The following is a 24,899-nucleotide window of genomic DNA, read 5'->3' on the forward strand; positions in this document are numbered from 1 at the left end:
GAACGAGCAGACCAGTTACAACCAGAAGCCGAGTCCTGGGCCACCGTGAGGGGTGGGAGTGCAAAGGGGAGCAGAAAAGACATTCCTGAAGAAGCCCCGCTCGGCACATTCCCAGCCTTATCTTCAGCAGCTCCGCGCGCAGCCTGGCCCGCGCCGCCAGAGGGGCAGGATAGGAGAATAAATTCGGCTTAGGGTAGGGGAGCAGGGGCCGAGGGGTCGCCACCGGGTTGTTTGGAGAGGCCTGAACCAAAAACAACTCAATGGGGAGAAGGCTGAGGACCCAGATGCCTTAGCAGCCCCCAAAGAAACAGTCACCCTGCCCGCCGGCCCCGGTAAGTTCCAGCTGGGGCGGCCAGGCGGCCCCTGCCTCCTCCTCCGGAGTCCCCGCTCCCGACGCACGGGTGGGGCGCCGGCGGGGCCCGCACTCTGTAGGGGGGTGGTCGGCTTTGATTGTCCAGATACAAAACACAGACTGGTATTGAATTCAGTCTGCTCCCAACGTGGGCCCTGCGCCTGGCTCCAGTCAGGGCAACTCCTTGCAAGGTCCTGGCCACAAATCCATTAAAAATGGTCCCCTTTGGGAAAACAGTCCCCTATAGTCTGAAAGAAAAAAAAAGAGAAGGAAAGACAGAGCGAGATAGACAGACAGACAGAAAGGAAGTAATAGGCAGGAGCATGGGAAGACAGCAATCTCTGAAACCGAGAAATTGTCTTTAAGGACAAGAAAAAGAACAGCAGAATGACAGGAAGGCACGCCAGGCAGGTTCTGTTAAAATGCCCACACTCTTTTCGGATCCTGGGAATGTCCATGTTCAAATAAACAAGAGCCTGAGCGCGAGCGGAGCGCTTTCTTGCTGCCGATAAAGCGAACGTTCATTCTGTGAGAAAGGCGAGATTGATTTACGAATCTGAACGCGCCGGTTTTATGGCTGATCACAAATCCGTCAGCGCTCAACTCACGCTGGGAAACTTCCCAACTCTGTTTTCCAACCAGACTCCCCTCCCCGGCTGGCCACTCTTCCCAGGGAGACCCACCACGGGCGCTGGAGCGGCCTCGAGGGCTCTGGCAGGACTGGGGCAGCCCCTCTGCCCCCGGAGGTGCAAATAGGAGGGCCAACGGGAAGGGCCCGGGACCTGGAGGGAAGAGAGGGCAAAGATGAGGAGTGCCGCTGGAATTATAGAAGATGAGCCCATCCAGCTGGGGGAGCCTGCTGGAGGTGCTCAGCCCTGAAAAGACTGGGGGTCTGGGAGTGAGGGAAAAGGGAAATCTCGAGGCTCTCGCCTATGGGGCTGAAACCCTGGAATGAACCCCAACCTTCCCTTCCATTGTTTCCCTCCTCCTTCCCTTTGATGGACCCCTCACACTGCAGAGAGCTGCTCCTAAAGTCCCAGGTGACTACAGCTTCCTCACCTGGGCCTCTAGAGGGCCCACAATTGGTTCTCTGCCCTTATGAGTGATGGGTGCATATCTTACATGAGCCCCAAACATTTGCAGTCCAGGAGCGGCCCAGCTCCCTTTCAACTCACTCCCTCTCCTGCCCGAGGCCTCCAGCCCCTGGGTGTATTCTGCCATTCAGGGACAAAGGACATGGTACCCACCGATGCCTGTTATTTCTTGCCTGAGTTAGAGTCCCCAAGTTACAGGAGACAATTTACAAAATGCAAATCAACACCCCACACACATCCCAGCAAGGTTCTGTCTCTCCTAGTTTTAACTGAAGGAACATTTCCTCTCTTCTCAGCTGGAGTCTCAGTCTGTCTGTCTGCCTGCCTGTCTGTCTGTCTCTCTTTGTCTCTTTCTCCTCCTAAGAGAATGGCTGCTGGTGTGGATTTTAAGATGCATCAAGTAGAACAGAGATTTGGAAAGGCTCCATGTTAGCAAATTCTCCACCCATCTCTTAAAATTAAAAGTTGCTAAAACTTTGGTTACTGTGGCAGAGCTGTCCCTGGAAATGGGCAGAACAGCCTATCCTGACCCTTCTCGCATCTCTCTTGCTCCTCTGGTAGGGAGGTATCCATGGGTCCTGTGAGTAGCTGGGGTGGGACTGGGGATTAGGGGAAGAGGGCATAAGTGATTATAGGAATAGCTTCCTAAACAAAGGAACTTCAGAAAATGGGTTGAGAAGCTGTGGATTTGGATATGAGACCTTGAGAGAAAGTAGCCTCCAAGGGACTGTTGCGGGGGGGTGCCTCCTCCTCTTTAGAACCCAGGGGCTTGTTCCCTTAGCCCTCTGAAGCCCTATGGACCTATCTTTTCACCTCCCTTTGTCTTTCTTCCCTCAGCTCCCTCCAAGAGAAAGAGGAAAGAAGGAGGGATGAGCTGGATGGGGGGGGGGCGTTTAGAACCTGGCCTAGGAAAGGAGTTCTACACAGAGGGCCGGATCAGCACCCTACTTCTCTCCCCCAGCTGTACCCCTAAGCTAAAATGCTTACTCCTTTTCTCCCCAATGGACAGTCATAGAAAAACAATCCAGAAATTCCCAGATAGCAAAGAAGGGGTTGGGGGCTGGAGGGAGATGCAGAAGGTGGGCCACACAACAGCCCAAGGACCCCTCCCGGCAGAGGTGTGAATTTCCCTCCTGGGCAGGAGTCAGGAGCCAGGAGCCAGCACACTGTCCAGTCTCAGAGAGGTCAAGGGGCTTCCGAGGTCATTTTGTGGTTCTAATACTGAGCTAATCGCCTAGAAAACGTGGCCTCTCCATGAACTCTCTCTCCTGCCAGCCTCCTGCCTCCAAACCCACAGTGAGCCCCAGGGTAAAAGGGCCAGCACATTCAGGTCTGAGGCAGAGCCCCCTGGCTCCCTTGCCCCCAGAAGCAGGGCCCCACAAGGGGGAACAGAGCCCCTAAAACAAGAGAGCAAAAGGAAACCAAACTGAACACTGAGCCTCCAGGAAGAAGTGGGGGGGGGGCAGAGTTGAAGAGGAAGATTCCGGCATCAACGAACCTTGCCTGTAAACGGAACAGTTTCCTGCTTCAGAGTTGCAAATATTTAGTCCAGAATCCCAAGCTAGACACAAAAAGAAAGAAAGAAAGAAAAAAATGAAGACGTCTACCTATACCCTGCTCCAAGCCTGGGGCATTCCATCCAAGAACTGCATTCCATTTTTCCAGGAGGCAGCAGTGCCATCTCCCCGGTAAACAGACATATGGGACACAAGCCCCCAGTGTAGACAAGCGAAGTCACAGAACACACGGGCCACATGTGCGTGTCGCTAAACACGCACACATGCTGGACCTCCCCAGGCCCGCCTGCATTTTCCAAAACCTGAAAAGCACTTCTGAGCAGCCTCACAAACAACCTTCTCTGGGGTTTTTCAGGGGCCCTGACACCTCAGTCCCAAGCAGTTCAAACACTCTCCAGGTGCAAGGCCCCTCTCTCTCTCCCTCTGACCCAAGCATCAGTCATCATAAAAGGCAGCAAATCTGACCAAGCATCCACCATAAAAAACCCCGCGAAGAAAGTTGAAAAAGGAAAAGAAGGAGGCGAGAGAGTTTCTTCTTCCCTTTGTAAAAAAGCTCATAAAACGATAAAAAAAAAAAAAAAAAAAAAGACAGCCCAGGCGGGGGCTTTGTTACCTTTGCGCCTCTCGCCTCCTCTGGCCTGAATTCCGCGGATCCCATTCATGACGAAGGGCTTCTTCCAAACTGAGAGAAAAAAGTTTTCAACTTTATGGTTCCAAATTTTTTCCCCCTCGCAGATCCGGGAGAGCCAGCTAACACTTTTTTCCCCCAACAGCCGGTCTGCGGAGATTTGCTGTTGAATAATAACAAAGGAGAGAGGATACGTATTTAAAGAAAAGAAGTGATTAATGGTTTTCTGTATAATTCTCACATTTTTCTTAGCTCTTGTCTACACAGAATGGCTGTGAACTTTAAGCTCCATAGAAATCTTTTTTTATTCTATTCATACCTTCCAAGGAGCAGCTTTGATTTGGTTCTATAGAGACATTCCTGGGGGGGCATATGCTTTTTAAGAACTATTTCCCCCCTCCACTAAGGGCAAGCCGCATCCCCTGGCAGCTAAACATCACACCAAGATTCGACCGAAACAAAGCTCGCCGCTCTGAGCCTCCAGGTCCGGGCGATTTTTTATGAGGCTTCCAGCAGCATTGCAACAGGGCCGTTCTATGGCCCTTTCCCGCGCTGTGGACACCGGCCCGTGTGTCCTGGGCCCTACCCAGCCTCACACTCCCCGGGGGCGCTGCAAGCCGGAGGAATACAAAAGAAATAACAATAAAACGTGCTGGTGGAATCAGCTATGTTTATTTTCTGGAGGGAGACGGGACCGAAAAACGACTTTTAATTGCGTATGCTCTCTTGAGCCCCAAGGTTTTTGGAGGCGGGTGGGTGGTGGTATCCTGGCCCACCACAAGACCAGAGACCCTGAGGTTGGAGCCCTCAGACCTTAGCACTTCTCTTGGGTGCTGCGCCAAAGTGGCTCGAGCCTGACAGAGCTTGTGAGGGTCACCGGCACCCCCTTCCCATTCCCCCACTCCATTCTAGGGGTGACTGGGACCTCAGAGACAGAAAGCTATTTGGTCCCCGGTCGTATTTCGATACTTTCTATGAGAAAGAAAATGAAAATTAATACAGGAGCAGGGCTTCACAAAAGAGGCCATTTGTCTTCTTGATTATCTATTTGCTTGTCAGAGTTTGAGCTATAGCACCGGCTAGCTCCTTTGTAATATAAAAATACTCTGAAAACCTGCAAACACCCAGAAACATCTGTGCAAAAAATTAGACTCATTAAAGCTTTAAACACCTCAGAGGAAAACGATACCTTCTTAGGCGGGAGGAAAGACGCCGGCCTCGCAGAATCCTCCCTCCGAACCTTAATAAGCAAAGAGTCGTCTGTCTAGAAAGAGACAGCTTAACCGCATTTTATTTGCTTATGACAAATAAATCACGATATGAAAGGCTTTGCCATACTTAAGCCTCTCGTGTCCTACAATGAAACATTCCCCCCCCCATTGGGGATTGGAGTCAGCCCTCCCAGTACTTTCAATCCATTTTTGGACTGGAGGGAAAAAATTAAAAGCCCCAAACAAAACACACCCACCCCAAAAGGAAAACAAACAAGTTACCACAATTTGGAGTCCTCTGAGACAGAAAGTCCCTTTGGACCCTATGAAAAAAATCCTCAACCACATCCAATATGAGGCCGAATGGACTGGGATGCTTAACATATACGCTGGGTGGCATTTGTCTGTATCTTTATATCAAGGTTTCAACAAAAACACGCCGTGCTGGTCACAAGAAACCAAACATTTATTTCTATTGTCACTCTGTACAGGACACAAATTTTCACGCCAACGAAGGGTTCTAGACTCAGGTAGCCCCAGAACTAGGAAGGGGCCTGGTTTGGAATGTCAGAGAGCGAACAGGAGAGAGGACGCACATGACATAAAATAATAATAATAATAATAATAATAATAATAATAATCAATGCAAAACAATGATAAACTATGGGAGAGGTCTCTGCAACATCATCTCCCAGACCGGGAGGGGCACCCTGTTTTATTTGCTAGTTTCACATTCGTTTGCAGTCTAGGAGAGAAGGCCTCGGCAGAACAACTCTAGATTGGCGACAGGGTTGCGCCCAGCTCCCAGAACTCAACTGGCCTCTGGCTCTGCCAGGAACGGCCTGACCTTCCAGAAGAAGTCCCTCCCGTGTCTCCAGGTCTCTCTTTTTTTTTTCTCGGACTCAACTTCCCTGCCTGCTCCTGCACCCCCGCCTCCACTTGTCCCCTTCCTGCTGCCCCCCAGCCCAGCCTCTTGGTCGAAGGTGGGGTGAGAAGTCAGTGTGCCTGTGCAGGGGCACTGAAGGGGAGGGTGTGTGTGTTACCGTGGCCAAAACACTGCGCTATCTGGCAGTCACAGGGTGCTTTCGCTGGGTGTCAGGAATGGGGGACAAAGAAAGAAAATCCAGGCTGTGTTCCAGCGGCGGCAGCAGTAAAGGCGGCCGAGCCGGGCCTCATTTGTTAGCCGGGTGTCGAGGTAATGGTCGCCACCGAGGCCCATCCTCTCCTCGGCAGAGTAAACAAGACAGATGGGCCTGGGCCTGGCGTGATTAAAGATGAAACGTGGATCCATCTTCGCCAAAGCTGAAAGCAAGGAGTGCAGCCTCCTCCTATTTCTCTTTCTGTCTTCTTCTTTCTCTTCTCCTTTTTCTTCTTCTTCTTCTTCTTCTCCTTCTTCTTCTTCTTTTTAAGGAAGAAAGCAAGAGACTTGAACCTTGCTTCTGGGGGGGGCCTCACCCGGCTCCCTATTGTCATTTCTATAAATAAAGCTTCCCCTCCCCCTCCTCTGCGTTTATTCGTGTAAATAGATAAAGTAGGGGGAGGGCAGGTAGGCTTTTGCGGACCCAGGCCCCAGGGTCCCCTCCCGCATCTCCCCCCGCCCGCCCCCACCCCCGCGCTCACAACCCACCCCCGCCCCGAGGTTCGCGGCTCCCGTGCGGGGGGGGGGGTGCACTAGAGCGCGGGGGGGCCTCCGTTGGGCCGGCCAGGGGGCCCTCCAGCTGCGCCTGCGGTGCCACCCGAGCGGATCTTGGTGTTGGGCAACTTGTGGTCTTTTTTCCACTTCATGCGCCGGTTCTGGAACCAGATCTTGATCTGGCGCTCCGACAGGCAGAGCGCGTGGGCGATCTCCACCCTCCGGCGCCGCGTCAGGTAGCGGTTGTAGTGAAATTCCTTCTCCAGCTCCAAGACCTGCTGGCGAGTGTAGGCTGTCCGAGAGCGCTTGGGCTCCCCGCCGGCGTAATTGGGGTTTACTGGACACACACAGAGAGAGGGAGAAAGAGAAAGTTTTATTGCCCCGAAAGGGAGGAGGGAGAGCTCTTTCTTCCAGCTAGCACAGTGTCTCCCTCCCTCCCTCTCCCGCCACCTCTTCTTCCTCCAGAGGGGGGTGGGGACGCCAAGGGAAGAAAGTGGCCCCCAGGAAGAGATAGAGACCTCAAAGTTTTGGAGGGTTGTGTTGTCTCCACGTTGTTGTTTGGGTGTCTGGAGAGGGGGTGGGGGAGTAAGGAATCTTCACAAGGTTTTAACCGCTCCTCTCTGCCCCCTTGGCCTGGGGCCCGGGATGGGAGAATGAGGGGTGAAAGAGGGAGGGGGGCTTCCCTAAACCTTTCTTCTGCTAGTTCCCACCCTCTGTGCTCAGATTCCATGTAGCGCCTGCCCCCAGTAAAAACTTTTGCCCACTTCTGAAGCCAAGGAGCCAGACTAGAGGAAAGAAAGGAAAAAATAAATACTGGGAGTTGACTCAACTCTCCCTTCAAATACAGATTACCTCCTCCTCCTTCTCCTCCCCCACCCCACACACCCCTCCCCAACTTGCAACTTCACTGAGACTGCATCTCCCAGGCGAAAAAGTCGCTGGTGAGAATGGCAAAGAGGATGGGGCAACCGACTTCAAAGGCGCGGGGCCCACCAGGCCATAAAAATTTATGGGGGATGTAATTATGTGGCTCTGAAAACAGGCGACCGTAAATCTCCGGCAATGGCGAGTTTATAGCGGGGACAATTGGCTTCCCTCAGCTCCCCCCCCCCCATGCCTCCGAGGTCCCTTCGGTGTAAAGCACCGGGGGTGGGAGGGGGAAGGGGTGCCCACGCACTCACCCGTGCTCACGTGAACTTTGCGCATCCAGGGGTAGACGACGGGCTCTTTGCACGCGGAGTGGGACGGGCTGGGGTGCAGGGGGTTCTGGGCGCAGGGAGGCGGCGGGGGGCTGCTGCTGACCGCCTCGCAGCGCTGGCCGGGCTCCGGGAGGAGGGCCCCGGAGGGCGGCGGCGCAGGAGCCCGAGGGGACAGCCCGGGCGGTGGCGGGGGCGGCGGGGGTGGTGGCGGAGGCGGCGGGGGCCCGGGGTCCCGGCAGGCCGCGTAGCGCTGCACGGTGCACGCCGCGCGCCGCCCGAAGCCCGCCTCCGGCTGGAAGCTGCTCTCTCGCCTCTGGCCGCCGGCGTAGTACCCCGGCGAGTGGTCGCTGGGTAGGTAATCGCTCTGTGAATATTCCTCGCACGGAGGGAACTTGGGGTCGACATAGTTTGAGTTGATCAAAAAAGAACTCATAGCCATTAATTTCTGGGAATTGCCCACAAAATATACTAAAATTTATTCCGACCCCTGACTCGTTTTCCTGTTTCCGAAAGCCCTCCTACTTACTGTCAAGTGAACAAAGTTAGGGGCCCACGTGATCCTCGGAGCCAATGGCCGCCCCGCCTGCGATTCCCGGATAAGGAAATCTGCTCACCCGGACCCTACTCCAGCCAAAGAGGTTTATTTCCCCTTCTTCTCTTTTCCCCCTCCCCACCCACCCAACACCAGGATTTACATAGGGCTCCTGCAGGGCGACCGCCTCCTCGCCTAGCTCTCTCCGGGATCAGAGAAAGAGAGTGAGAGAGAAAGAGGGGGAGAGAAAGAGAGGAAGAGGGCAGGTTGCCGCCGGAGGGCCTGTTGGGGCGCTGGGCAGAGAACAATCCCGGGATCCCCTCGAAGTTGGGGCTCTCGGGGCAGCCCCCTCCTGTCCGGCCTCACCGCCCCGCATTCTCTGCCTTCCATAGGCCCCCCACCCCCTCCTCACGACGGGAAGGAGCCCAGGAGGCTGTGTGGGGAGTTAAGTTGAGGGGCAGACTGGGGGCTCCGCCTAGAGAGAGGAACCCACATGGGGGCGAGAGGGCACTGAGCACCGGGCTTTTCTCTGCAGTCGCCTGGGGAGGGGTAGGGAGTGAAGAGAGGAGGCGTCGGGAGCAAGCAGGCGGGTGCAGGAGGGACTTGTCAGAGATGAATGGAACCGCGGGCGGATCGATAGGAAATTCATGCACTAATTCGGGGAGACCTCGCCTTCCAAATCGCATTTAGCTGCGCTATTAGTTTGGCTGTGTCAGTCAGTCCTTCCGTTCCCCTCTCTTATCCAGTCCTCCCCTTACCCCACACGGCCCACGCCGAGAAACGACTTGGTTCCCCACACTGAACATGAGTGCTGGAGTAAAAATCTTGCAACTTTTGAGAGCACACTGAATAGCAATTTGCTAATTCCAGAACCACCCGAGCAATGCTAACCACGGTGTCCAGCCGTTCTAATTGCCGCTAATGCAGCTGCGTCTGCAGTGAACAGAAATCTCACATCCTTATGATGCTGGGGGTAGGAGCCCTAGGGGTGACCCACACACACAATAACACCCCTTAGTAATTGCATATTTCCAGGGCATCTTGTTCTGATCCCAAATGAAAAGGCAACCTCAACATCCGTTTGAAAAACGATTTTCTTTGCCTTCGCACACTGACAACAATAGTCATTTTTTCCGGATTTTCAGTAAAGCCTCCCTGATCCCAGAACAGAGAATAAGTGGGCTTGGGGGAGAGGATAAAACACCACCACCAATATTAACCTATTAAGAGAAGTGAAAAGGGACCAAGCCTTCCAGGGGCAGGCATGGGAGATTTCAGGTAGATGATTCCTCCATCTCTAACCAATGAGGGAGGAAAGGAAAGAGGAAGGAAAAAAAAAAAAAAAAGGAAGGAGTCTTCGTGTGGTCAGTCACCGGATGGTCCTCTTTTTGGGAAAAAAAATTTCTTCGGGAAAAAAAATGAGCGGAGTGTTTATGTCAACTACATATTCCCCTAGATACGAATTTGTGACCACAAAATTCCTTACACAAATTCGGATCTACAGGGTATATACAGAAGACAGACAGATCTTCTTGGCCCAGAAATTTTCCAGTTCTCCTACTTTCCGCGCCTTCTTCGTTTGGGGTGTGGTTTCAGTGCTTTGATTTTATTTCGTTTTGTTCTACGTTTGAGCTCTGGGAGCAGAAGACACTGCGGGTCCATTTTGGGGATTACAAGGTTTTCAACTCTCTTTCTCTTCTATCAGAGAAATAGAAGGAGCCGGTCCCGCAAAGGGACGCGAACCTCGGGGCCGCCGCACAACCCTGGGCGGCGCATGAATTATGAGATGTAAACATTAGCTAAGCACAAAAGGAGGAAGGGTCATCCCGAGGCTGCAGCGAAGTCAGAATCAGGCCCTTCTGGGTGCCCTCGTGCCCCTCCCCTCCCCCCAGGACTTTTATTTTTTTTAAAGAAAAACAAAACCCCAATCGGCTCCTCCGTGCCCCTCGTAGCCTTTAGTTTGCCATCAAACGAATATCTAGATATTTTCCAAGGCGCCTCTTGGTGAAGGGAGGAGGGAGAGGTGGCTGGGTGTGAAGGAGGTGTCATAAAAGTCCTTTTGGAAAAATTCAATGGTAAAAAGAGAGAGAAACAGCTGTAAAGAAAAATGCTGGGAGACCAAACAGATGGGGCCCCGGATATTTAATGACGGGCAATTCCGTTTACAACCTGAGAAAAAGATCAAAGGCGTTTCATTTCCGAATGAAGGGCAATGAGGAGCCATAAAAGATGCAGCCAGATGATATTCCAGCCCCTCCCAGCCTCCAGCACCTCCTAGGGCCAGAAAAGGGGGATAATCCCTGAAGTGTGTGGAGGAACCCCGTTTCCCCCACCTCCCCAGGCCCAGGCAGGCTCTCTCTGTCTAAATTTGCTCATTCCGCCACCTGCTAGGGTCTCTGGCAGTGGGACCAAAATGGGGATCTGGTAAACCTGGGGGAATCTGGGGTTTACAAATGAACTTCCCAAGGGTCCCAGTAACCGCTGAATTTACTAAACTGGGAGCCTGGGATTGGGCTGGAGGGAACTGAGTCCTAGACTGAATGCTGAGACCATCACAGGGTGAGGGGAATGGGCACAGAGAAAGCCTCTACCGCCCAGACTCCCTACCCATCTCCCTGAGAAATACTTGCATCCTTAGTGATGGAGTCAGAACGATATCAATTTCATTAACAAATACAGCAACAACACAAAAAACAACCTTCTAACCACCACATTGCAGAAGTCTCTCCCCCTCCCCAGTCCTGGGACTCTTGCAGGTGGGTAGGAGGAGTGCTCCCTCCCACTTGCCAGAAACTAGGTCCAGAGACCTTTTGATTTTTCTATCCCAAATCTAGATTGCCAATTTTGGCCTCGGGCCTGATTTCTAACACCAACATTCTCCCAGCCAGGCTGACTTGCATATATTTGAAAAATCACACACACACACACACACACACACACACACACACACACACTCTTATATTTTAATTACCTTTGCCAAGAGAGGGTCCAGTAGACCCCCATCTGGGCACCTAAGGAGACTAGAGTCTGGCCCTGGGCCCACAGACAAAATGCCTGGGTAGAACCGCCCCCCCCAGCCCCCCAGCGTCAAGCAGGGATCTTTCCAAGTCTTGTCAAAGGCCACTTCGTCAGGGGTTCCACGACCCATTCCAACTGGCCAGGCCCCTCCCCCACCCCATACCTCCTGTCCTTCTCAACTCGCTCTCTGAAACCCGTCCAACTCAGCCAGCTTTTCGGAATTTGGGGAGGGCCGCTAGGCTGGCCACCGGGCCTCTCTGCTGCTCTACACTTCACAAAGGATGCAGCCCAGGTGCTCGGAGCACCCCAAGAGAGAGGTATGGGAGGCAGAGCCACTGCGGGGCTGGGTATGGCTGCTCCTGGGGACAGAGCGCGGAGATTTTCTCTGCGGCGCGCTGGGAGCCGCCACCTGCCCATCCCACCGAGGCGCCGCAGCCCCCCACCCCAGCCGAGTGCAGCCGCGATGGGTGGGGGACAAGGTTTATCAGCGACTCCCCAGACGGATTTCACCAACACCGGAGGCTGCCTCTCCCCTCCGACCCCAAAAGAATACGAACACGAGTACTCGTAATAAAAATAAGAAAAGGCAAGGGCTCTGCGCGCGCGTCCCGAGCCACCTCCCCTGCGCTCCCGGGTCGTTCGCTCGCCGGCTCGCCGGCCGCCTTCCCCTGGCAGCCACAGGTTGCTAAAGTGACCTCTCGCTGCTCAGCCCCCTCCGCTGTCCCGGGCGCGCCCAGCCCGCACGGAATCATCTACCTTTTGTCGCCAGGGAGAGAGCACAGAGCAAGGGAGGGAAAGCGCAGGGCCGAGGAGGCGAGCCCCCAGCCGGCCGGCGCACCGGAGGCCGCACGGAGGAGTGGAAGGCCCAGAGGGGGGAGCGGGCAAGAGTACTCACCGGGCGGCTCCCCGCGCCCTCCGGCCGCAGACCCGCCCGCGGGCCCGCTCGGCCCCAGATGAGCTCGCTCTCGTCCACTATTGTGTGTCCGGAAAACCGAACCGCGGCTGCGGGCCCCGCCGCTACGGGCCCCCTTGCAGGCCGGAACAAGACTTTTTTTTGATGTGTTTTTGTTTTTGAAGCGCAAGTTTTCGTATTAATCTCATACTTTGGCAGTCTTTGTTAAACAGCTAGGCGCGTCACGAGGCTCTCGAACATTTTAATAATTTTTAGACGCCGTGACCTACGGTTCACCCCTCTCCGGGCCTCCCCCACGAGCAGGCAGTTACTATAATACACTCGCACAGTTCGCTCGGTCATATTGAATTTTGCGCAGGTCATTACTTGGGAGAAAAATGACGGAGCAGGAATTTGATTCAGCTCATCCTCTTCAGCTCGACTTTTTGCCAGAACCTTCTCTTCCCTTCACCCAACCCCACCCCCAAAAAAGTCCCAGGCTGGTAGTACTCAGCCTACCCCACCTCTGCCTTGATATTCCATCATTCCTATTTTCTCATCTGTTTTGGTTCCTTGGGCAAGGTAGGAGAGGGTAGGATTCCATAGGGGTTCCCTTTGGGGCCTGGGAGGGAGGATGGTAGGTGGAGAAGTGGAAATGTGGCCTTGGGACTTGGGGTCCCAGAGAGCAGGCCTGAGCCAGAGCCCCCTTCCCTCCTGCCTGCCCTATTAAATGGCTGCATTGGCAGGGCCTGTATCCCTGCCCCCTTGCACACTCCCTCTGCCTTATTCCCTCCCCCAGTGCCAGAGATATCCCATTTCTGCTCAAACTTTGGAGGTTCCAGGGCCCCAGGAATGACTCCTCCACCTCCTGGGGCTGAGATTTGGTCCCTAGGCCAGCATATCTGGGGAAGACAGAGAGAATCCTGAGAGAGGAGCTGGACCGCACTGGTCAAAGCAGGAGGACTTGGTTTTCAGAGGCTTTAATTTCCCTTTAAACACAAAACAATACACCCTCCCCCCAATTTTTGTTTAAAACCACTTCTCATCTATACAGTAACACTTTTGCCTACCCCTATCACCACCACAAGGACGTACAGGAGCAAAGCAAGGAGACATTAAAAATACTCAGAGATTTTCTCTGGTTTGTCTCTCAAGGATTAGAATTCTTGGACTGTCAACAAGACATTTTCCCCTTTCTCTAGCCTCCAAGGGACCAGCAGAGGTTAGTCAGGTGACTCCCCTACCACCCAGTTTAAGTCTAGGGGGAATGTCTGCAGGGAGAGATCCCTCTAGTACAAGGAGGTGAGAGAGACTATCCCAAGGCACCCAGTTTGGCCGAGGATGGCAGAGGACCCTCTTTCCCCATCCTGAGGCCCCTCCAGCCCAGGCCCTTTGGCTGCTCCAGGCTATTCCACAGAACCATAAATTCGCTAGCATTCTGTCCTGGAAAAGGAGGAAAAAGAGACAGGAGGAACAGAAGGAAACAGAGTCTCCAGTTCAGCCTTTGACCTCTACCTCTTCTGGACCTCGGGAATTCCTTCCTGGCTTGACTCCCCAGAGCAACTTGTCTCAAGGCTGAATAGAAATGGGGACCCACACCCAGCTGGTTTAGTCAAAAACTGGGGCAAATTGATTTGCAATTTGACATTAAGTTGTTGTCTCTTCTGGCCATAATTCAAAAGGCGTCTTTATGAAAACTCTCAGGTTATCTCTATTCTGGCAGGACAAACACCCACAGCGCACCTCCTATATCCAATGCTTGGAAGAGAATGTGATCACATTTCATAACACGACAAACAGTCATTTAAAGACCAAAAATAGGCATATACCCTGGTGTTATAATTACAGAGTCTCTGTAAACATTTTACTTATGAGCTAAGCCTAATGCATAGATTCAAGGTTCATTTCAGGTCGCTTGTTTTAACTCCAGTTAAAAAGATCTCTGTGAGGCCATTCAGTATTTTTCCTTCTCATTTCTCCTCCCTCCTCCAAATAGGAAGAGAGGGATTCTGGATGAACATACAAGTGGAGGTTTGGGAGAGAGTGCGAGAATTAGCTAGCCAACCTTCTTTCAGTATCCAACTTCTTAAACCCAAGCAATTTGGAAAGAGGAATGGGAGTTTAGAAACCCTCCAGCCCTGGCCCACTGTCCTGGACTCCAGCTGCCTGGACCCAGCCTGGGGGTTAGGAATCCCTGAAGAATAGGCCTGCCTGAGGGATAGGGGGAGTTGGGGGAGTCAGCTCTTTGGACCCTTTGGGGGAAGGAGGGTGGGTCTGATGTTGGTGAGAATCAGGCCTTCACCTTGGAAGCCTTCTTTGGCCCCATCAAACGTCCTGCAAGGACGCGTGGGTAATTGGATTTTTTTAATGTGTGCGGCTGGGTAGGTTTTAATTAAATTTTATATGGTGACTCAAAGGTTATCTTTGGGAGAGAAAATTGCGCAGAGGATTCGCCATGCCCCCAGCGCTCTTGTGCAGCTCCCCACCCCACCAGCCCCGCGGCTTTTGGAGAAGGGTTTCTCCCCCACCCCAGTTTCTCCTGCCCCAGATAGCTGCCTCTCCTCCTCCCCAGTTCTGCTCCCCCACTCCCCAAACACACAGGTCTTCCTTACCTCCCGCACCCTCTGCTCCCTCTCTTCTCTCTCTGCTCACACAGCCTCCTCCCCTTGCCCAGACCGCCCCCACCGCTAGACGCCGCCGCCCGCTCCCGCACGCTGTAAACTTTTGACCCTCCAACTTTGCGACCCCTCTGGCAATAACACTGGCCTCACGGCCCAGGGTCTCATTCTGCTGCGCCGGCTGCCAAAACCCAAGCGCAAAACGCCTTCCGTGCCCCTCCCCCCTCGCTACCCTCCCCAAACCCCCACTAAGGGCCTTAGATCTGGGGAAGAGGAGTCTTTTGATTATTAAATAACTCCTTGGGAAAAGATGCCACCCCACTTCCCGCATCGACCCCACTTCCCGCATTTCCACGGGTCTTTCCTGTGGAGTGCCTGGAAAAGCTTTTGATGACCCACCCGCTCCATTCTTGTCCCCGAGCGGGGCCGCGGTTGCTGGGCGTGGGGACATACGGGGTGCAATACGACGCGTCAGCTGACCTGGAGAAGGGAGTTTCTGGGGTGAAGAGTGGAGAGAGCTTGGAGCAAGGGTTCCTTGAGAGCGGAGGGGGCCACAGTCCCCAAAGGGCTGGAAAGAGAGAGCTCAGTGTCCAGGCCATGCGAGACCCAGCGGGCCCGGGGCCACCTTGCACGGCCACTCGCTGGCGCCTCCGAGGCCCCAGCCTGGCTGTGAACTTGGTCTAAGGCGGACTCTACTGGCAGCTCGGGGACGTTACAGCCTCTGCCTCTCGGCCGGCGCGGCGGCCGCACGAGCGTCCCGCGCTCTTTCGGTTTCCCTTGCGCCCAAATATCCCCTCCCAGGACCCCACTTCTCACAGGGAAGGGTTCGTTCCCCCTTCCCTAGGGGCCTTTTAGGGGTCGGAAAGCAGAAGAGAGCGAATTAGAGAGAGACACACAGAGAGAATGGAACAAGCCTGCAGAAGCTCCAAAATATAGGGCTTATCCTGCATCTCGCCTTCCAGCCCCAAGGGGAGACGTTCCCACATGCTGGCACTTTCCCTCCACTTTTCCCCCAGATGCTGCCTTCCAAGCTGAATCCTCCCCTTCCCACCTGGCCTGGGTCATCTCTTGACCAAGCAAGCTGCACTGGGGCCTGCCAGGTCCCTTTCCTCCCTAGATGCATTCATCCCTACCCGACCGGGCTCCGAGGTCAGGGATCGCAACAATCAAAGGCAGCCTCGGTGCTCAGAGGCTGCAACCGGGGCGAAGCTATGTGGGCTCAGCCCGAATCCACACGGAGAGCAAGGCCAGAGAGCGGCCCGGCAGCCTGGGAGCCGTTTCCAGGGAAGAGAGGCTAGAGGATGCTGCAGAGAGTGCATTTTCCTCTCGGAGAGGAAATTTGGGAAGAGAAGAGACAGGACAGAAGACGCCTTAAACAGAGAAAAGGAGAAGAAGAAAAAAAGTGGGGGAGAGATTAAAACTTGGAAAGAGGGTGATATTCCGGTCCGAGAGGTCCCGAATTGCCCGAAGTCCAATCTCTCCAGTCTCCTAAATCTCCTAAACTTCCCCCGGGAGCCCGCCAATCTGGGTCTCAGTAAATTCGCCAAAAGGAAGAACGAAAAATCAAAAAATCGGCCTAAACCTGTCGGCATGCCGGGGCCCCGGTCCGGGCCCGAGCGGCGGAGGGGACGGCATCGCGGCCCGAGGCGCGTAATGTATGCGGCAGCGGCGCGGAACCCCGAGCGCTCCGGCCCCGTCTGCTGACCTCTGCGTGATCCCGGACTCTATGAATTATTGATGAGATATGAGCGTTGATTTCCCCTTTCAGGATGCAAACTCCATTATATGGTTAAAATGGCGATTTAATCGTTGAGAATAGCTTTGGTGTGGGTTTTTTCCCCCAACTCATTTGCGCCTCCTTCCTTTTCATTTAACTGTCTTAATTAAATCCTTTAACAGATTTTAATCACTTTTTGGAGGGAGGGGTGAGAGGAAGGGGGAGGCCATCGCTACCACCACCACCACCAAGCACTAAAAACAAAATAAGCCCCCAGGCCATAAAAAGCTTCTACCTTGGGGAAGTTGGGAAGAAGGTGGGGAGGAGTCCTGAAGCCCTCTAGAAAGGACGTCCTGGGAACATCCACCAAAAGATCCATCCATCTGAGGGCAACCTACGTCTGACAAGGAAGAGTCAGGCCTGAGAGGTGTTTAATTCCACCCCTGAGAAGATTTGTGTGTGGACTCTGACTGTGGGGAGTAAGACACACTTGCCCCTGCTGAGAAGTGCAGGGACCTCAAGCCCGGAGAAGGCCACATGATTCTGGTGGGGAAGGACTCTCCAATCTGGGCCCCAGGGCCACTTAGGGAGAAATGTCCATTTTCCTTAAGGGGCCCCCATTTCTTCTCTCCTCCTCCCCAAGCGGCTCAGTTTCCAGGCCGGTGTCTGCGTTAATTAATATGGATGTGTAACAGCACTGCAGCAATCGATAAATCCTGCTGTGGGCAGATCCCAGCCTCAAAATCTGATTACTTCTAGAAACTCCAAAAATGGAGAGAGTGACCCTAAAAGATGGGAGGGTTTCTTCCCAGCTCTGTCCTCCTTGGTTGATCCAATTGGTCCCCAAGCTGAGAAGCCCATGCAGGGGAGCTTCTTCCTCTCTACCCTGGAAGGGACTGAGTTTGGGAGATTGTTCTAAGTGGTCTGTCTTCTCTCTTGTTCCAAATCCTTGGCTTCTGCCCCAGCATCCAGACTCCAGGGATGAAGGAACCAGGCCAGGAGAGGAGCTCCCACTTGGATCTTGCCCCCACCCCCTGCCTCCCCCCCCCCCCCCGTGAACACGTTCTCACAGCCAGGGAAGGGTTAAGTGTCCCCGCTGCAGTTATGGAGAGGAAGCCGATGAAATATGGGCGCTCGGAACTCCAGGGCCGGCTGGCTTTCCTGTTTACACTTCTTTATACTTCCTCCCACCCCGCACGCAGAGAAACAAAACAAAACAAAACAAAATAACCAAATCAAACAAAAAAATCCAAAATCAAATTGTCCGCTGAGAGGTGGTCAGGCAGGCCTTGGAGGGAAAAAGGCAACTGGGGCCTTAATGCCCGGCTGCCTCCTCAGGCCTGCCCAGGTGGAGGGTGCTGGGTGGCTGGGTGGCTGGGCGGCAGCATTTGGCTGCAGGGTGCTAGCCTGGAGCTCAGAAGGTTGAGGCCTGGACCCAGCAGGGGAGGCGGAAGCGGGTGGGCGAGGAGGGAGAAAAGAGCCCTCCAGATTGAGGAGCGGCTTCCCGAGAGAATGTCTTGGGGAAGGCAGGAGGGGAGGGCATGGGTCTGTGGCGGAGTAAGAGTTCCTTTGCACCAGAAACCCCTTCTCCCCTCTCCCCCCCCCCCCCCCCCCCCCCCCGCAACACACACATCCTTATTAGGTTTCAAGGGAGACCATTGCCCAGAGAACCTGAAGCAGGGAAGAGGAAAACCAGCTAGGGAGTCTTTTCCCGGAACCCCTTAGAGCAGGAGACCCTTCAAGGGTTTTGACCTCCGGGGCGGAAGTGGGCACCCTCCCCTGCCCGGGGCTGCTCTTCACCATTCCGGAAAATCTGTCTAGATATGCCCAGCAGATGTCCCTGGGCCGCCAGCCCCACACGTTCTTTATCAGAGTTTGCAGAGCGGACATAGAAGGGGACAAAAAAAAGTCTTCAGGGGCAGGCCTAGTGGTCTGGGGTTTCTGCAAGAGAGCTCGGCATTGGAGGGAGGCCAGGCGCATGGGAATGGGGGTTCCCAGGAGGCCCCAGGTCAGATTCTGCCCCTGCTGCACCCTTCCTCTGCACCTTACTCAACTCATTTGCCTTGTCCAGAGTGGAAGCCTGTGGAGGCTGTGCCTCCAGAATGTATTGGTATCTTAAATGATGCTGGGGACCCTCTGGGAGCTGACCAGAGTCTCCTTTCCAAGGAATACAAATGTCTCATCATTCTTGGGGGGATTTGTCTTCAAATCAGGGTGAGGACCCCAAGCTCTCTGTCCTCTTTGCTCTCAAACCCGTGAAAGTTCTCCTGTAAGTCAGGCCTGGGCAGGGACTGGAGAGCTCAGGGAACAGAGAATGGCTACAGGGAAGAGGGGAGAGAGGCAGAGAGTGCAGATGTCCTTCAAAGGGAAATGGGGGGAATCTCATGGCCCTCCCCTTGTCCCAAATATCAGAAGCTCCTTAAGGTGCCATATGTCCAATTCTAGGGACTATTCACAGGAGTTGGTAAGCCAAATCAAGAGACGGAGGGCTAGCAAAAACAGGACTGACAGGGTGGTAGACCCCATGGGTCTTAAAATCGGGGGTCAGTTTGGTGGAGAAGAGGCCTCTAGTTTAGAAGAGGGTGATTTACCCTTAGAAAATAACAGGCCCCCTGGGGGTCAGATGATGAAATCCCTCTGGGTTTGCGGTGCCACAAAACAAAGGGGCTTTTAAGGGTCTGGTAGGGAGAGGAGAAGAGGGAGGGAGAGGAGAGGAAAGAGAGAACATTTCTGATTTTTCTCTCCTGCTCCTGAGTCCCTTTTTTCCCTCCGGACAGTTGGGGTCTGTGTTCTTGAGCAAGTTTTATTTATGGAGGGCCTGCCAGGGATCTGCTGAAACACCTAACTCCTCCAGGCAAGGGAAAAAGGCCCCCCCTTCCCCTCACTCCTGGCCAGGAATTAGGTTTGGAATTTGAGGGGATTGTGCCCCTCTGACCCTCCTCAGAGCCAAGCGGAAGGGGCTGGCTTGGAATTAACAGGCGGAAGCTGCGTGCAAAAGCGCCGCACACCCCATCCTGGGTAACCCCCTGATGAGGCCGTGGAGAAATGGGAGGCACCCCCTTTCACAGGGTTCAAAAATCTGAAAGCCAGAGAGAGCCCCAGTGCAAGGCGGCCCACAGCAGCCGCATTAGCCTTCCCAGTGCTTTTTCTCAGCTCAGATGTATCCAGATAAAAGTGCCCAGCGGCGCGCCCCCACACACCCCTGACAAATGAATGTCATAAAGTTTCTTTCCTGGGGGTGGGGAGAGGTCTGTCTGAAGATATCCAGCAGTGAAGTGGCCCCCCACAAGGGGCCCTTCTTTCAGGAGTACACACCCTTCCCTCTCGCCCCCGAAATTTCCAAGGACACTGAAGGAACCCACACAAGCCCCTTTCCCCCCACAAAGAGTCAGACAGTCCTGTGCATAAAAACCAGGCCCCCCCTACCCTTGAGGCCTTCCAGAAATGAGAGCCCCCACGTCAGTTGCCCAGCCTGTCAGAACTTGGTGCAAAAAGCAGACGAAATGTCCCCCACTTGCTAAGCTACAGCCCTGCCGGAGGCAAGATTTCCTGCCCGGGGTTCCAAGCCCCAAAATTGCAGGGGGAGAAAGCGAAAGCTGGAAGCCACTTACCGCGGGAGTGCCGCCACTGTCTTCTGGGCTGGGAGAGCGCTCACCTACCTCTGCCCCCTTCCCCACCACGGCGAGCAGTTAAAGTGTCACTTAACATTCTGGAGAATGTGAAATATACCGCGCGGTGTCAACTCCCCAAAACCATAAAACTAACTTTATGGACCTCACGTGACTTTCTCGAGCCAGTGAGGGGTATCTGTCTGACTTCTCGGCGATTTTTACGATCTAACTTCGAGATAAAACCCCTATCCATTTGACATCTAAATGTCATAGCGACTTTTGGGATAGTTTGCTATGGACAAAGGGGGACAAAGTCAAGGGGTGAGGGGGAAGGAGGGCCCAGTAGAGCCTCTACGACCCTTGGCTGCCTCCTCACCAGCTCCCCCTCCCCCCAAGTCCTGTAAGAAGTTGGGCCAAGCTGGAAGGGATTGACCGGGTAAGTGTCCAGACTTGACTCTTGCACTCAGGGTGAAGGCGGACTTGGATGGAGGAGGACTGGGCCCTAACCCTGGGCCACTCGGGCTGGCAGGGGAAACAGGGGTGTTCCAGGAGGGACCCCAACTCCTAACCAAGAGGGAAGGTCAGTTGGGCCCCTGGAGAGAGGGAACCCTCGCTAAGTACAGAGAAGACTGAGGTTGAGAGGAAAGCTTTGAAATTGAGCTGATTTTTTTTTTTTTTTTTTTTTTTTTGGTCTTAGTGGGTGGCGGAGCTGAATTGGGATTTGGGCCAGGGGACAGGGGGGCTGGGCAGGCCTGTACCACTCCCAAAAGGCCAGGAGCTTCCTGCTCAGGACTTAGGCCCACATTACTTTCCCTGAAGAGGTTTCCAGAGGCTTTTCTTGCTGGCTGGTGGAAGGCCAGGGTGAAATCTAGCTCACCCTTTCCCTTGCCCCACGCCCCACATGGCATTTCTGGGCCTCTCAGTCCCCCAGACTTGAAGGCCAATCCCCTGGCCCAAGTACCGGTTGACCAAGCGAGGGGTGTAGGTGGCTGAGAGGGGCTGTTGGTGAGCATCCTGCTTTCCCTTCCCTACACCCCAGATCTGTCAAGAGTGGTCTAGGGTGTGCCCAGTGATGGGAGAGACAGGCCCCCAGAGAAAAGACAAGTGGAAGGGCAGTGGAGTGGGGGAAACATTTATTTGACTTCAAGGAAAGCTACAAACAAATACCAAAAGCGAATCACTGAGACAGGCCCGGCAAAGGCAAAGACAGATTCCACACGTAGCACAGCATCCACTCGCTCACTACAAATGGTCTTGGAAGCGAAATGGGGGGGGGATGGGTCTGACCCAGACTGTCCCCATATTTACAAGCTTTGGGCCCTCTACTCCAGACCCATGGATTCACAGAGAAATACACAAGACATTTTACACTGAGGATTATTTTTGTTTCCGTACACTCCCAGGCCAGGCCTTGTGGGGCCTACCCAGGCGGCAGGAACTGAACTCTCACGGTTTACCTTCCCTCTTCTCAAGATCACCCCTTTGGTCCTCCAGGCCCCCTTCCCACCCTCGGACCAAGCCACTGGGAGACTTGGGCCTGGGGAGTGGGAAGGGAGGAGGAGGAGGAGGGTGGAAAGAGACAGTCATGGACTCCATCTCCGAGGCCAGCTCAGCTGGGCCCCACACTGCGGCACTACCCCACCTCAACAGCTGCCCCTTAGAGAAGTTTCAAGCTGAAACTCAAAATACAGCGACCATCCTTTATAAATAAGTTAGAAGAACACAGATGGGGAGGGGAAAGTTCACGTTAAACATGCGAGTTTCTTTCTTTCCTGGGGGAAGGAGTGCAACCACAGACACGAACATTCAGAAACACTGGCGGATTTGGGGTGAGTGGAGGGGCGTGGGGAGCAGGGAGGGAAAATAATAATAATTATTATTAACAATAATAACAAGATTAACCAGTCCAGGAGAGAGGGAGCCACAGGAAGACCTAAGACCAAACGAAAAATCGTAACACAAGGCCGGGGCGAGGCAGGCTCATGGGAACCGGTCCCCAGCGGGCAGTGGCAGCGCAGGGAGGCTTGGAGGGGCCAGGGCTGGGGGGCGGCAAGGGCTCTTGGGCCACCCAGGGCTCCTCCAGGCGGGCTCAGGGCTGGAAGGCGCTGCCGGCTGTAGCCAGGCTCATACTTTTCAGTTTGTTGTCTTTCTTCCACTTCATGCGCCGGTTCTGGAACCAGATCTTGATCTGGCGCTCGGACAGGCAGAGCGCGTGGGCGATCTCGATGCGCCGCCGCCGCGTCAGGTAGCGGTTGAAGTGGAACTCCTTCTCCAGCTCTAGGGTCTGGTAGCGGGTGTACGCGGTCCGGGCCCGTTTCCCGTCCGGCCCGGTCATATCTGGAGCAGACAGAGTAGAGCCGCGAGGCAACGTTAGTCCGGTTAAGGGAGGGGGCCCTGGATGGGAGAGGGGCGTGGAGCAGGACCCAGGCGTCCCCGGCACCCAGCTCACCGCAGCTCCAAGCCTCCCCACTCCAGACGCCCGCATCCGAGCTCGCTCCTACACCCCCTTCTCCTGCAGCCCCCACTTCTGCCGGCTGCGAATGCGCCCGGCTTTGTCTCTTGCTCCCTCCCTGTGCCTCACCCTTCGCTGGGCTCAGGCGGCCGCTCGCCCCGGGAGGGAGGAGAGCGGCTGCACTTTTGCCCTGGAAAGCTCCTATTACTGCTCGCCCCTTCTTTGCTAGCAGCAGCGTCAAAATTTCGGGGGTAAGCAGGACCCTTCCCCACGTTACATAAACCCCATCCTTTATCCCATAGCTAGTACAGCTGGGCGAATAAAACCTTAGCCGAAGCTGGAGACAAATGATTAAAAATACTCCTCCCCAGCTAAAGACCTAGACCTTCTTTGGCTCTATCCCCCCGAGCTGGGAGGACCCTCTTAGAGACTTCTCCACCTCTGGAAAAAAAATAAATCTATATTTGAGGAGAAGCCAAGCTCTCCTCGCCTCCCTCCCCCCCCCCCCCCCCCCCCCCCCCCCTGCCCAAACGCAGAGAAGGAAAGCCGAGGAGACAAAAAAAGGGAGCGAAAGCGAGAATTACCATGGCTGATGTGAAGCTTCCTCATCCAGGGGAATATCTGCGGAGTTTGCCCCTCGGGCGCGGCTGTGGAGGTGGCCATGGGCTCTGGCTGTGCCCGAGCTAGGCTCGGGCTGCTTAGCTGCCTCGCCGCTTCCTCAGGCTCCGAGGACGCGCTGGCCTCGTCTATTTCGGTGAAATTGGCGCTGGAGCTGGCCGGGGTCGCCTGGTCGGAGGGGGACGAAGCAGAGGGCTTGGCGCTGTGGCTGTCGCCGTTGGTGCAGGGCAGGGACTCGGGCGAGGACAGGGAGCAGCTCGACGCCGCTTGCCTGAAGCGGGGCTCCTGGGCGGGCGCGGGGAAGGCGCGCGAGCTCTCGCCCACCGCCCCAAAGTGGCTGGAGGAGGCCGAGGAGCGGTTGACGCTGAGGTCCATCCCATTGTAATTGTAGCCGTAAGAGCCGGTGTGCATGGCAGCGGGATCCCTGTAAGAGCCGCTTAGAGAGCTGCCACTGCCATAATTTAGCAACTGATAGTCCGGGCCATTTGGATAACGCCCCGAGAAGGAGTTTACAAAGTACGAGCTCATTTGGGTGATTTTGGAGGGCTTGATTTGTGGATCGTGGTCGTTATAACCCTGTGCTTCACGATTTATGATGTATTAATGAATTATAGCGATGCACTGTACTTCGTTTTGCTATGTATGCGGCCAAATATGGGGGGGGTTGGAAGGGGGATGGGGGGGCGTTAGGGAATCACGTGCTTTTGTTGACCAGTCGTAAATTCTCGCTGATGACCTCAAGAGGTAATTCATGCTCTATGGTTACAAATAATGACGATCCGAGAATCGTTAGGGCCGATTCAATGCGAGCCTCCGAGAGAGGGGGAAAAACGGAGAAGGGGGAGAAACAGGGAGAAGGTTGGCGGCGGCCTCTGAGCAGAGCGCGCCACCTCCCGGCGATCGGCGGGAGCGCGGGCCGCAGACTGCCATGGCGGAGACGGCTGCCTCCCTGCTGGCTCCCTGCAACCGCCGGGCGAGAAGGAAACCGGCCTGGGCTCACCCGCAGAGTTGAGTCTTTTAGAGGAGGGACCCACTTGAGCCTTCACCCACTTTCTTGGGAGTGGGGTTAGACTATCTGTGCCCTTCTCCCTGTCATTATTATTATTATTATTAGTGTTATTATCATCATTATTATTATTTTCACTCTGGATGAGATGATCAAAAATTGAGTTGCTTTTCCCTCACTTGGGCTTTGCAAGTCTCCGTGTTGGGGGCGGAAATGGGGGGGGAGGGCTGGAAGATGTGTGTGAAAAACAATTACTGCAACGCGTTTCCCCGTGAGCTCGGCCTGGCCTGCTTCCTGCCGGGGCTGCAGTGGCCCACGCATAGCGTCCAGGCGGAGCTGGTATGGCTGGGCCGAGGGTTCCACGGAGAAGCTTTCACTTCTGTGCCTCTTAGAAGTTTGGGATCCTCTTCCTGACTTTCTCCTCCTCCTTAGCCCAGGCCCGGAGAATGGCAAAGCAGGACAGGGACCCCAGAGGACGTGCAGGGCTGGGGCGAAGCGGCCTAGTTGCAGGGGGGAAACGGTGGCAACGACAGAACCGGTGGCTGGGGTTTGGGGTTCTGAGAGTTGGGGATCAAGGCAAGACCGTTTCCCCTCATCACCAGATGCCCGCTATTGCATTGGGAGGCCCCCCTCGAGGCCCCTCGCTGACGTCTGGGTAGTTTCAGAATTTGCCCGGCGGCCCACATCTTCCCTGGAAAGGGGTTCCGAGGACCAGCGGCGCCTTGCTGAGCACGCTGGGCGGCCAGAGACCGCTGCAGCTGGGCTCCTTCTGCCGGGCGGCTATTTTCTTTAAAAATAAAA

General features: G+C 54.6%; 2 protein-coding genes across 2 annotated transcripts; both read right to left on the reverse strand.

Moving 5' to 3' along the window:
• Positions 1–6,473: 6,473 nt before the first annotated feature.
• HOXB4 (homeobox B4) lies at positions 6,474–8,077 on the reverse strand. The gene is made up of 2 exons (XM_032428875.1): positions 7,617–8,077; positions 6,474–6,772 (listed from the first exon to the last, which is right to left on the reverse strand). Exons 1-2 carry the CDS (start codon positions 8,071–8,073, stop codon positions 6,474–6,476), a joined length of 756 nt encoding a protein of 251 aa, XP_032284766.1. The 5' UTR covers positions 8,074–8,077.
• Positions 8,078–22,111: 14,034 nt separating this feature from the next.
• Positions 22,112–23,620, reverse strand: HOXB5 (homeobox B5). Its single transcript, XM_032429094.1, has 2 exons — positions 23,059–23,620; positions 22,112–22,359 (listed from the first exon to the last, which is right to left on the reverse strand). The coding sequence occupies exons 1-2, from the start codon at positions 23,618–23,620 to the stop codon at positions 22,112–22,114; spliced, it is 810 nt and encodes a 269-aa protein (XP_032284985.1).
• Between the last annotated feature and the right edge of the window lie 1,279 nt (positions 23,621–24,899).

Source organism: Phoca vitulina, unplaced genomic scaffold (assembly GCF_004348235.1).
Source record: "Phoca vitulina isolate PV1807 unplaced genomic scaffold, GSC_HSeal_1.0 scaffold40, whole genome shotgun sequence".
In the NCBI taxonomy this organism is placed as follows: domain Eukaryota; kingdom Metazoa; phylum Chordata; class Mammalia; order Carnivora; family Phocidae; genus Phoca; species Phoca vitulina.